At 33.3% G+C, this 12,392-nt stretch overlaps 1 protein-coding gene across 1 annotated transcript; it reads left to right on the plus strand.

Moving 5' to 3' along the window:
- Nucleotides 1-6,085: 6,085 nt before the first annotated feature.
- On the plus strand, nucleotides 6,086-9,870 carry LOC105114018 (probable 18S rRNA (guanine-N(7))-methyltransferase). The gene is made up of 9 exons (XM_011010406.1): nucleotides 6,086-6,386; nucleotides 6,469-6,544; nucleotides 6,862-6,945; nucleotides 7,049-7,104; nucleotides 7,495-7,551; nucleotides 8,455-8,504; nucleotides 8,593-8,745; nucleotides 9,288-9,417; nucleotides 9,560-9,870. The coding sequence occupies exons 1-9, from the start codon at nucleotides 6,288-6,290 to the stop codon at nucleotides 9,722-9,724; spliced, it is 870 nt and encodes a 289-aa protein (XP_011008708.1). The 5' UTR covers nucleotides 6,086-6,287; the 3' UTR covers nucleotides 9,725-9,870.
- Nucleotides 9,871-12,392: the final 2,522 nt, after the last annotated feature.

Genomic DNA, 12,392 nt, shown 5'->3' on the forward strand with positions numbered 1-12,392 from the left:
AATTAAATTCAATTCATAAACTTTTTTGAAAAAAAATCATAAATCGATGATCGCCCCTGAATTAAGACTTAAAATAATGTATTATTAATATAATGCATATGCATATCAAAATGCACAATATGCAACTTAGCTCCGTAAGTACAACAATGTAGTATGGTTATAAGAAGGCATGACAGCAGTTGATAACTAGGGCACAATACCTAATCCTCGAAGAATGGATATCAATATTTAAAAGTGTAGCAAAATCATCTTTTTTTAATTTTATTAATTAAAGCACACCTAAAGGGGTTTATTGTTCGGTTTAATCCGGCTTTAGCCTAAAAACCTAACAGTAATGAGAGTCATAATTTTTTAAAAAATTAAGCTGATCCGAACACAAAACTTGTTCAAATCAAACCAATCCAGCTTTGTTCAGTTTAGTTTTTTTCTTTCAAAACCAGCTGGATCTATTTCCATTTAATTAGGTGTTTATATATATATATATATTAAGTTTGGGTAACATGTTTTGGGTTTTTTGAATAATAATCCTATTAGATGTTTTAGTCTTTAAAGGAAGATATATGTGAATTTAATTTTTTTTTATTATTATAATTTTATGGTTTTTTTAATTATTTTTTTAAATTTAAAGTTTGAATTGTTTATCGCCCAACTCGTAAACCATATTTTGAGTTGAATTAAATTAGGTCGAGTATTATAATAGTGAATAACTATATACATCAACGCGCATAAAAAAAATTTCAAGACCAAACGAAACACCACCGCCTTCACAATTTTAACATTAAGCATAGAAAAATCAAAGAGATTAGCATCAAAGAAATAAAAGATGAAGAAATTTCTACATTAGTTAGTGCAGGAATCATTATCAAATTAAGGTATGATGAATTAATATAATTTATTCTCTCTTCTCCCCTCATCTTTCTTCTTTTATTTTTTTTGCCTTTCATTCTGTCTTTCCTTTCTTAGTTTAATTTTCTCAATTGCAATTTAATTTTATAGTTAGAGTGCTCTAACCAATGTGTATTTGACACATTATCCAAGTGGGCTCCACGATTCTAAAAATAATTTAAATTTTTATTTATTTATTTATTTTGAGTGTGTGTGAGTTTGAGTGGCAGTAATGGCGTTGAGATTGGCTAGCAGGAAGTTGGAGAGCAAATTCTTGCCCATGCTATCATCCACTTCTCTATTGCATTCATGACACGACTAAAAGATTGATGTCTTCTCCCAAGTGCAGGAGTGTCGAAGTAATAAATAACCCGGCAAGACCAGGGTCGAACCACATGGAGGTTAATTGTACAAATTATAATTCATGATTATAACTTATGTTAACAATAAATCAAGTTCCTTTCATAGCTCAGGTGTCGGTTATACCATACATTATGGGCTATGAAAGTGCCAAGCATTTGTTGTACCAAGTGTTATACAACATAAATCAAGATTAGTTATTTAACAAGCAAAGTATTAAAGAGTGAACAAGATAACAAATATAAAACATGTTAGTATCAAACATTAAAGTCCATATTAAGTTTACATTATACTTATTCTTACACCATTAGTGTAACCTTTTCACCTTGACATAATTAACTTAGCTAGACATAATGAAAGAAAGCAAAATAGATAAACAAAATAAGAACATAAAAGTTAACTAAGTAAAGGAAAGGAAATGAAAGGCATAAACTTAATATTAATGAAAACAAAGCATAAAAAATACAAAGAGAGAAAGGAAGAGCATGATCTTGATCTGAACACCAAGATGCCTAAATGCATGGCAAATGCCTCCTTTTATAGGCCAAAAATGGGAACTATTGATTTGATGACTAATTGATAAGTGGGTGGCCAACTTTTGACTTGGTGACAATCTTTATCTTCTCTTGTCTGCCCAAAACGTCATTGATAACGTCAAAATTGGAGCCAGTTGCAAACATGAAAGTTGTAGGCAATTGTCTCAGCTTTCTTGTGTAAAAACTTCAGCTCATTTGGACTTCTAGAACTCCAGATATGGCCAAAATACCGAACAGTGCTCGGGCTGGAAGACAGATTCGGGCTTCTTTGTTGTTGCTACAATTTGGACTTGATAATGGCCTTTTTAGATCTTGGGCTCCATATGAAAGTTGTAGGCCTATGTCTTACCTTTCCATCCATATAAATTGGACCTAAATCTGAGATATATAGCTCCAGATATGACCCATTTACCGAACAGTGTTCCGGTTTGGATTGCACCGACATCTCTTTTCTAAGTTTGGCCATCTCTTTATCCTTGCAATTTAAGTTCTTCAAGTCATCAATCAATCCTTTCATTTATGTGATAGGCCTGCATTTAAAATGAACATTTACCATAAATTAAAGGTATCTTATGTTATTAGATATATTATTATAAAACATGTTTTAGTTAAGGAGTTATTGATACTTCAAGTGCAAAATGATGATATAAAACCATGATAAAAATGCACTTTTAAGTACTAATCAATTCACATGCCACTAGCTTTGGTAGGTTCTTGAGTAATCTATGATAACCATCTTCTTCTTTTTTTTTTTCTTATTGCATTTCTTTTTTAGCTTTTTTTTTAATTTTTTAATTTATAGGTATTGGAATTAGTTTATATACATCTTGATTAATTCTTTGAGGTTTTAAAGTTAATAATTATGCAAGTCTGAGGTGTTTTGATATAATAATATTAAAAATTATTTTTTTTCAAAATAGTTTTAAAAATAACTATTTCTATTACCTTATGATTAAACACAACTATCTGTAAATCATGTAAAACACAACTATGTGGTATCTTGTCTCTCCAGAGCCCATACATTTCTTGTGTAACTCTCTTATTTAATTGTGGTGTAAAAACAAGTGGCTAACTGGTTTAGCTGCAAATCTACAAGGATAATGTCTCCAGTTATTTAATCTCAAATTGTTTCCAGGTTTTATCCATACAAATCTAGAAACCAAAATGCCATGTCTTTCTTTGGTCTCGATTTGCTAATATAATTCCTTGGAAAACTCTTTTCGGAGAACCATTCTAAACAAGCACGCTCTACTTCTATCTAGCAAATTGTTCAACTAAAAATGATAGTTGGTATCTTCTTCGTCTTCTTGTTTTTTCATTATTATCTCATGGTTTTTATGAGTTATAAGATCCTGAGTTTGAAATTCTTTTTTTGATCAAAATGTAAGTAAATATAGCATATAAAATATATATATAAGGCTGGATAACAAACTTTTTGGTAAAACATATACAACAAAGTCAAACGAATTACAAACAGCTGAATGAGTTAGCTAACCATGGTTTGAAGATGAACCAAATCAAAGACAAGGTGCCCCACCTAATATACAACAAAAATTAAAGCAAAAGGCATCACCAACCATATCATACAATCAAAGCATGCAACCAAAATTTTGATATGATATCGCACAAACCCTCCATTAATACAACCATCTAGCAAGTCAGTAAACAAGATATCACAAGCAACCATAACCGAAAGATGGATAGCATCTAACCAACACTGCAACCCCATTTGAGAGAAACCATCACTAGCAGCAAAAGAACATTAATAGCCCTAACAAATAAAACAACAACTACCCTGAAAGATAATTTATTCATGAAAATACAAGCCATATAGATGAGAATCTAAAATTTATGAAAAACAAGAGAAATAGGAGTGCAAGAATTATCAAATACCCTCTTGTTTCTCTCTTCCCAAATCAAGTAGATGAAAATACCAAGGGAAACTCTACGCATTTTGCCAACAAAATTGTTTATGCTAGAAAAAAAAGCCATGGATTGCATTATTAATGGTTGACATGCTTTTTTGTAGTTGAAGCCATGATTTTGCCATCCTCCAAAGTGGAGAAGTCCGAGGATAGCTGAAAAATAAATGATTGTGAATCTCTTCATCAAGCCAGAAGAAAACACATAAAATGTCTATCCAAGAAACAAAGTCTGTCACAAGTGTGAAGCTTCCCCTTAAACGCCAGCCACAAAATGAAATTATATTTGGGCAAAGGTCAAGTTTCCCAAACCACCTTAGCCCGAGGTACTAGATTACATTTGAAACGCAAGATATCATAGGATTGAGTAGTAAAATGAAGTTCTCCACTACTCCAAGTAGTCATCAATGCAATAGCTTGGTGCTGACCATCACAGTCTACAACAAACTGGTCCTTAAAAGAGATAATAGACTTCTATATTGGCAAAGAGGTTCGTAGAAATAAAGCATCCCAGACAGAGGCATTGAGAAGATAATAATGAAATATTTGTTGCGAGTTTTAATATCAAACAAACCTAAGCCCTCTTTTTTTCTTGGGAAGACAGACAACTTTCCAAGCAACTAGGGCAGATTTACTCTTCAAAATATTGCCAGTTCATAAAAAATTTCTATAGATGCAAACAATCTGCATAACTATGTCTCGCAAGGGAAAAATGCTTAGCCAAAAGTGCACCATGCGGTAAAGAACTGATTTGATCAACTCGACTCGCCCAACACAGCTAAGATGCTTTCTTAGCCAGCACTAAACTGTTGATTCCAACTTGTGCAATAAAGAAGAGAATTGGCTAGCTAGTAGCTTATGAGGGCTGAGAGGAACACCAAGATATCGGAAGGGGAAGGAGCCTTAAACAAAGCCCGTATCCTAAAGAATAACATGTTTGACCTGCCCTCTAACTCTGCCAAAATACATTGGAGATTTTTCTTTGTTTATAGCCAACCCAGAAATGTGTCCAAATAATATGAGCTGCTAAAATAAATAGAAGACAGACTGCGTATCTCCCCTAGAGAGCAAAATGATATCATCTGCAAAAGCCAGGTGGCTTATACCATGAGCACTACACTCTAGGTGAAATCGGAAACTAGAGCTCAGAGAGGCCATCCTAAGCATCCTGGAAAAGTATTCCGTACTTTTTCACTTTGAGTTTGAACTTCTTTTTTTTTTAGATTAACGTGGGTGTCCGGGCCAGCTTGCGCGCACCACGACTAATCCCACGGGCCCTGAAGTTAACGACCATGTAAGCCTCCAGTGGCTATCATATGAGAAATTCCAAGATTTGAATTGTCTTCGAGGTGGGGTAATAGAATTTCAGGATTAATTAAGATAAGGCATGGTTTTTCAATTGCCATAATAAATTGAGAAATATATGATTTATGTTGAATTTTGGTTATAATTATTAAAATGAAATAATGAATGTATGAATAATACAAGATACGCGTTACTGAAAATGAGCCATTCAATATGGTTGTTATGTAAGCCTCCAGTGGCCATCATATGAGCAACCAAGGACTCGAACCTGAGACCACAGAAGGAGCAAACCCCTTGATCCCAAATCCTTACCACTTGACCATCACCTAGATGGTTGAGTTTGAACTTCTTAATTGAATGAGATGTTGCTTCCAGTATTGTGGATGGTATAAGTAGTATCAAGCGCAGAGCAAATCAAGATCTCAATGATCATTTACGGGAAGAAACACGGATACGTGTGTGTGACATAAACCCAAACATGGCTGGGATAATAGCAAGCAGAACCTGCATCCTCTCTGGAATGCACAATGAGACGCATGACCACTTATTTTTTCAATGCTCCTACTTCAGCAACGCATGGGAAACAGGCAGCATAAGAGCTCACATCCAATGGCCTACCAGCCTTTGGCATCAGCTCCTTCTCTGGGCAACATCAACTTATCGAAAAGGGAAGGATATCAACCACCTCATCGCCTGCCTTTTTCTGTCAACCACGGTATGTTCTCCCCGGCAGGAAAGAAACAGACGCATTTTCAACAACCACTTCCAGAGGCTCGTAAATTCTAATGAACATGTGATGTCATAAATAAAAAGACAAATAGAGTGAAACTTAACAGATTCCGTTTCACACTTAATTGTTTAATTTTAAGAAGCTGAAGAATTTATTTATTAAAAAATAAAGATAAAAAATTCAAATCAACAAAATTCAAACACTGAAAATAACTCCATGCCCAATTAAAATGTTATGAAAAATAAAAATGGAAAATAGAAAATTGGAGAACAATATTGTTTTTAGGCTCGGGCTGGGGCTCGGGCTATGACTTGGACGTCATTAGAAGTGACCGACATTGTCTGTTTTATCATGACCTGCATATCCCATCTCTCTAATTAAACTGAAAACAGAGGTCCGCGCGCAGCTGTCTAGGGCTTTTCCCTCACTCTAAGACAGAAAAAAACCTTTTTTCAGGGTTTAAGCCGCCTCTCAATCAATATTCACGTTCTTCAGCTCCTAATTATCTCCTAGTTGTTGACCAAACTGAGTTGAGTTGAGTTCCTCGAGATGTCGAATCGGCCAGAGTTACTAGCTCCACCTGAGATTTTTTATGATGATTCAGAGGCTCGTAAATACACTTCCTCTTCTCGAATTATCGATATTCAGGTACTCTTTTTTTTTTAAGAAATTTTTTTAAATGCTTATTCAATGATTTTGTTGCCTGATGATGATGTGTGGTTGTTAATAGGCTAGGCTATCAGAAAGAGCGTTGGAGCTTCTTGCTTTGTCTGTTGATGGAATCCCTAGATTACTCCTCGATATTGGTATTTTGCATTTTGCATTTCCATCACAATTACATCATGAAGCCACTCTCTTCTCTGTTTGTAAATGTGATTAATTTATGGCTTATGATTTGTTTACCAGTTAGAAAATAGCTATTTTGTTTTGTAGCTGTGCTGTTTATCCTTTTAATATGTCTGTGCGGGACATTAGCTATTTATACGTCAAACTTTTGTTGTTTTAAACCTTGAATTCCTGATACTTGTTACATAACATTTTTTTTTGTTAATTTTTCTGTCTGTGTGCAGAATTCTGTTCTAAAGTTTTTAAATGCTTACTGTAATTGTTCTGGCCTTTACAGGCTGTGGATCAGGCCTTAGTGGGGAGACATTAACTGAAAATGGTCACCAATGGATCGGCTTAGATGTTTCGCAATCAATGCTTAGTATGTCTGCTTGAGTTTGTTCAATTTTGTGATATTTCATCAGAGGTTCATGTTAGGTTATTTTGCATATAGGAACTTTTAACATTTTTCTTGTAAAATCTAGATATTGCTTTGGAGCGGGAGGTTGAGGGTGATCTTTTACTTGGTGATATGGGTCAGGTATCCAACTAAGATTCAGTTTTATTTTATATGCTCCACAACACAATAAAAAAAAAAGAAGGCGAATCAAGGCTGTTGGGAAAAATACAATTTCTTGGCCAACATAACTTTTTTAAAAAAATTTATTTAGCAGGATGCCAGTTTTGTGCCTTTGTGACCTTATGGGTGGGATAAGTTTGATGAGCTAAACATTAATTACTGAAGCAAAGTTATGCAATCTTCTAGTTTATTTCACTTTAGGTTCAATACTTAATGCCCTGTGCAGTTATGATATGTGAAATTTCAGTATAAGTCTTTTTTTCATTGTTATTACGATAGAAAATGCATTAAACTTGCAAAATAGGTTTTAAGTTATTAGTTATTGCTGAAATGCTTACGCTTATGTTGCAGGGCCTAGCACTTCGACCTGGAATTATTGATGGCGCCATCAGTATTTCAGCTGTTCAGGTTGTACTCTCTTGTGTGCTGTAGACATTTATGCATGTATGCAAGTGTTTTGTGTTAGAACTTGTCCAAAAAAATCATTTCCTTAATTTATGTGATTCATTATTTTCAATGAACCTCTTTTAATTCTTACTCTGCTTCCTGTAGTCAGTCATCTTCCCTTTTAATTCTTACTCTGCTTCCTGTAGTCAATCATCTTCTGATGTTCCACCTATTTGAATTATTTTAGTTAAGTAGAGGCTTCCCTGCATTTTCCTTGTGTTCTTTGATGATCATGTCTTTTATTAAAGGAAACAAAAATGTCTATTTATGAATTACTTTTTAAGGGAAGGTCCTTAAAAAACACAAGATCGCAGTTTTTCAAGGCAAAAGGTTTAATGGACAGTTAAATTTGCATTTTGGTTGTAAGGTCTGAACTTATCTTTCTTCCCTAACGCGACCCATTTATTACTTCAGCTAAGGCCTAGCAAAGCTTGCTTACATGTTAGCTTTTTCTTGTACCAAGATCTTTATAGAAACAGTAAATTAAGATAGAGAGGTGGACCTTTCTAGATGACAGAAATTTTTTAATCAGATGTACAATTAACAATTAATCTTTGTGAAGTTGGATGAGCAATAAAGAGATTTCGGGGAGGATGTTTTAGAAATGTTATGATATTGAGATTAGGGGTCTATGGTTTTCCAGTCAAAATCACTAACCAAATTTGATTTGCTGCTTTGATGTTTAGTTTTCTAATATATAAACCTCAACATCTGTTTCCAATTGAATTGTCAAACTTCACACAATTGCTTTCCTCGTCTTCTTTTCTTTCACATCCATTGTACGGGTTGTTTTTTAAATGTTAAGTTTTATATCACTCTAGTGAGTGGCTTTTCCTCATTTTATTCTTTTGATTTGTCTCCCAGTGGCTGTGCAATGCAGATAAGTCCTCCCACGAACCAAAACTAAGATTGAAGTAAGTTCCTTCTCTTTTCTTTTTTTTTGCTTTAGGTTTATGTAGTCTGTCAGCACTCAATCTGTTTTGGGATTCAATTTTATGGTAGGGCTTTCTTTGGATCATTATATAGATGTTTGGCAAGAGGAGCAAGAGCAGTGTTCCAAGTGTATCCTGAAAACATAGCCCAGCGTGAATTAATTTTGAGATCTGCAATGCATGCTGGATTTGCTGGTGGTGTCGTTATTGATTACCCACACAGGTATGCTAGGCTTCTATTTAGAACTCTCATGTTGCGTTTTTCATGTCTGGTAAACTCATAAATATTGTTGCACGTGTGCGGCATCACGGCCAGGTTCACTGTTTATATTTTATGATAATATATTTTTTGATTTTTTTATATTTTTTGTATTTTTTTTACGGGGGGCTCAAAAATGGGTTATGACAAATATTATTTGTCGAATATGTGTTTTTCGTTGGGCTTTAATATCATCAGTCCTTTCCAACCCGTAACTTGAATTTTCTGGTTGGGAATAAAAGCTTGCACATAAAATGTTGCAAGCTTTTCAAGAATCTAAACCTTGAGAGCTTGATGTGCTAGATACTGTCTGCTAATTCTTTGTTTTATCATGCAAGTGTATTAACCCTGTTCTCTCTTTATCAATGAAGTTTACCTTCTGATATGTAATTTCCTTCCAAGTCAAAAGAAGCAAAAAAAAAGAATCTTGCAATTAATTATCCTCTGGTTTCATAGTCCTCTTCAGAGTTTCACCATTCACTGACTGAACAATTTTTTTGTCACAGTACCAAGAGTAGAAAAGAATACCTCGTGCTTACTTGTGGAGTACCATCTACAAGCACTGCTGTTCCGAGGGGGGGAGGCGAAGATGGAGAAAGCTACTCTGAAGATGAAAGTAGTGAAGAAAATCAGACAGTGGGTTGCTTTGTCTCGCATTTTTTTTTGTTCTTTTCAAGCTTTAACTGGGTTGTTTGTAAGCATGGTATCCTTTTCTTTTCAATTTGGATTCTTCAAATCACTAATAATTATTATATATGCATGTACCTTGAGAATGCAGGTTTGCATTTCAGACAGGAACAGACCTAAGAAAAAACAGAAAATAACCAGGAAAGGGAAGGGCAAAGATTGGATATTTAGAAAGAAAGATCAACTGAGACGAAAAGGAAACGCAGTGCCTCCCGACACAAGATACACTGGTCGAAAACGGAAGGCTCGATTTTGATCCTTACATTACATTTATAGCCAACCTGTATGGAGATTATACATATAAATGGTTTTGTACTCAGACCTTTATGCATTGCCTGTTCCTGCTGCCGCGCTCCAACTTGATGAAATCCATGTTGAAGATACTTAGGGTCTGTTTGCAAACCGTTTTCCTTTAATTTTATATATTTTTTAATATTTTCTTATTGTTTTGGTATATTAATTTTAAAAATAATTTTTTAAAAATAAAAAATATTATTTTAATATATTTATAAATAAAAAATATTTTGAACTGTAATCATCGCAGTCATCATCAATTTTAGTTACTTTTGTCATGCAAGTGTGAAATCAGATGGCGAAACATGATTATTACAAGACACTTGGTCATTTTATAGGCCTTTTTATTTTTTGAGATGGTTTGATATTAGGAAATGTTGAAAGGCTTGCAAATGAATAAATAGTCGTAGGTCCAAAAATACAATAGCGAGCCAATTGATCCTGAAATGGGATTGTTTTGATTAGTAGCAGCAAGGCAAGACCAAGCCGAGAAAGATAATGAAGCATTATCCCCTCAAATTCTTCGGTTAATTTCCCATCTCCAGGCATTAAAGAACCAAAATAAAGGAAAACCCACGAAAGCCATTGGATTTTCAAATAAATAATTAAAAGGAAAAACCAGAGTAAAAACCTCCATGCTTAGTCATGGCATGGGTGCTTGCACCTCCCTCCTACTCAAGGCAACAAAAATGGTCATGCATGCTTTTCAACAAAAATATTTTTCAATTTAGTCCGTATAAGTCAAATCTCAAATTTGGTAAAAATTATGATTATAAATATACCATATTTATAAGAAAAATGTTTAAATTTTTCAATGAGTATGCCTGTTTAAACTCGCTTAATTCTAACCTTTTTTATAAATTATAGAAGAAAAATATTATTAAAAAATAATAGAAAATTAAAATAAATTAAAAACACTTCAATGACCTAATAATAATTGTTATACTTTATTTTTCAAAAAAAAAAAAGTTTTCCTATAGTATCATAACTATAAAAATGTGGGACCAAAATAAAATTTTTATAGTTATGATACTATAGGAAAACTTTTTTTTTTTTGAAAAATAAAGTATAACAATTATTATTAGGTCATTGAAGTGTTTTTAATTTATTTTAATTTTCTATTATTTTTTAATAATATTTTTCTTCTATAATTTATAAAAAAGGTTAGAATTAAGCGAGTTTAAACAGGCATACTCATTGAAAAATTTAAACATTTAGGGACAAAAATATATATAAATTAAATATTGCATGGCTTGAACTGTAGACATGTATTATTATTTTACGATATTAATGATATTAATTGGCGAAAGTGCCAAATGATGATAATTATGTATCTTACAAGGATGAAATTAATACAAAAAATAGTATATAAAACCTTTAAACGCAAAATTAAAAGCATATAAACAGACATTAACCCATTCTTAAACATTAAGCTACCATTCTTCGTAGTACATGTTTTTCAATTTAATCTCTATAATTTTTTTTATATTTCAAATTCAATTCTTGTTTTTTAATAAATATTTATTTTATTTGAAACTATTTAATTTTTTTAAAAAAATTTCATTATTTTTTTTTATCAAATTGTTCAAGATATCTACTAGAAAAAAAAAAAAACAGAAAGAGAGAAGGGGAAAAAGAAAAGAAAAGCCTAGAGAGTCAAAGAGGAGGCTAAAAACTCAGTTACTCCAACCAACACTAAACAAAAAATGCATTAGCCATCTGAATTTAATGTCTAAATAGACAAGAAAGAAGATAATAGGTGTGCTGACAAAATCTCTGCAGATGAATTATTTATGAAAAATCTGAGACAAAAAAGGTTTGTCCTCGAACACCTTCATATATATATATGTAAGCCTGAATGGATGGCTACAGCTCCCCAAACAAGATTCTCATACTCAACCTTCTGAAATCCTGCATCTGCAATCATCAAAGCAAGTTTCTCCTACATCCATCATTTACAATAAGTCATTAAGGATACACATGCACAAAATAAACCCAGGTTATCAACGAGCAAGTGCAAAATAAGCTCTTACACAGTCCATTTTCCTCGTGTCTCCCTCTCCTCTCTCTTTCTCTCTCAGCTAGGTAATTTCATTCTAGTCAGCTAACTCACAGGGATTCACACGTAGGGTTCAGATTTATCGGTTCCAGTTTATTGAGCAGAAAAAATCTTTCAAATGATACTTTCTGTAGTCAAACTTTACCCAAGTGCTTCTGTTAACTTAGATACATGAGATCACAAGAGCATGTATTTTAGTGAAAGGGAAATGGGATGTAACAACCAGTCTACGTGAAGAATTGAAGCTACATAATTTCTCTGCCTGGATTGTTAATAATTTGTTGAAGTGTTTATGCTTGGCCTCGAGCTTGAAATATCGGGCTTCCTGCCTCAAGATGATGAGCTTGAGTCAAAAACTGCAATGCAAAATGCTGAATACTATGGCTCAAATTCTAACAACCAGACCTGGTAGGACTAGCTAAATCAAGACCTATACTGGATTTCATTCGCAGTGCTGAAAACATTTATCTCTGAATAAGCATGGACAGGAAACGTGCAAGGAATAAAGCTTATTAGATTTTGATGTTGCTGATATACTGTAATTAGACTTGTTTTTAATTTTTTTTCTTTT

Source organism: Populus euphratica, unplaced genomic scaffold (genome assembly GCF_000495115.2).
Source record: "Populus euphratica unplaced genomic scaffold, PopEup_1.0 scaffold473.1, whole genome shotgun sequence".
NCBI classification, from domain to species: Eukaryota; Viridiplantae; Streptophyta; class Magnoliopsida; order Malpighiales; family Salicaceae; genus Populus; species Populus euphratica.

Coding starts and splice junctions, on each gene's coding strand:
- LOC105114018 (XM_011010406.1), top strand. CDS start 6,288: ATGTCGAATCGGCCAGAGTTACTAGCTCCACCTGAGATTTTTTATGAT. Junction 7,105..7,494: donor TACTTGGTGATATGGGTCAG/GTATCCAACTAA, acceptor CTTATGTTGCAG/GGCCTAGCACTTCGACCTGG. Junction 8,746..9,287: donor GTTATTGATTACCCACACAG/GTATGCTAGGCT, acceptor TTTTTGTCACAG/TACCAAGAGTAGAAAAGAAT.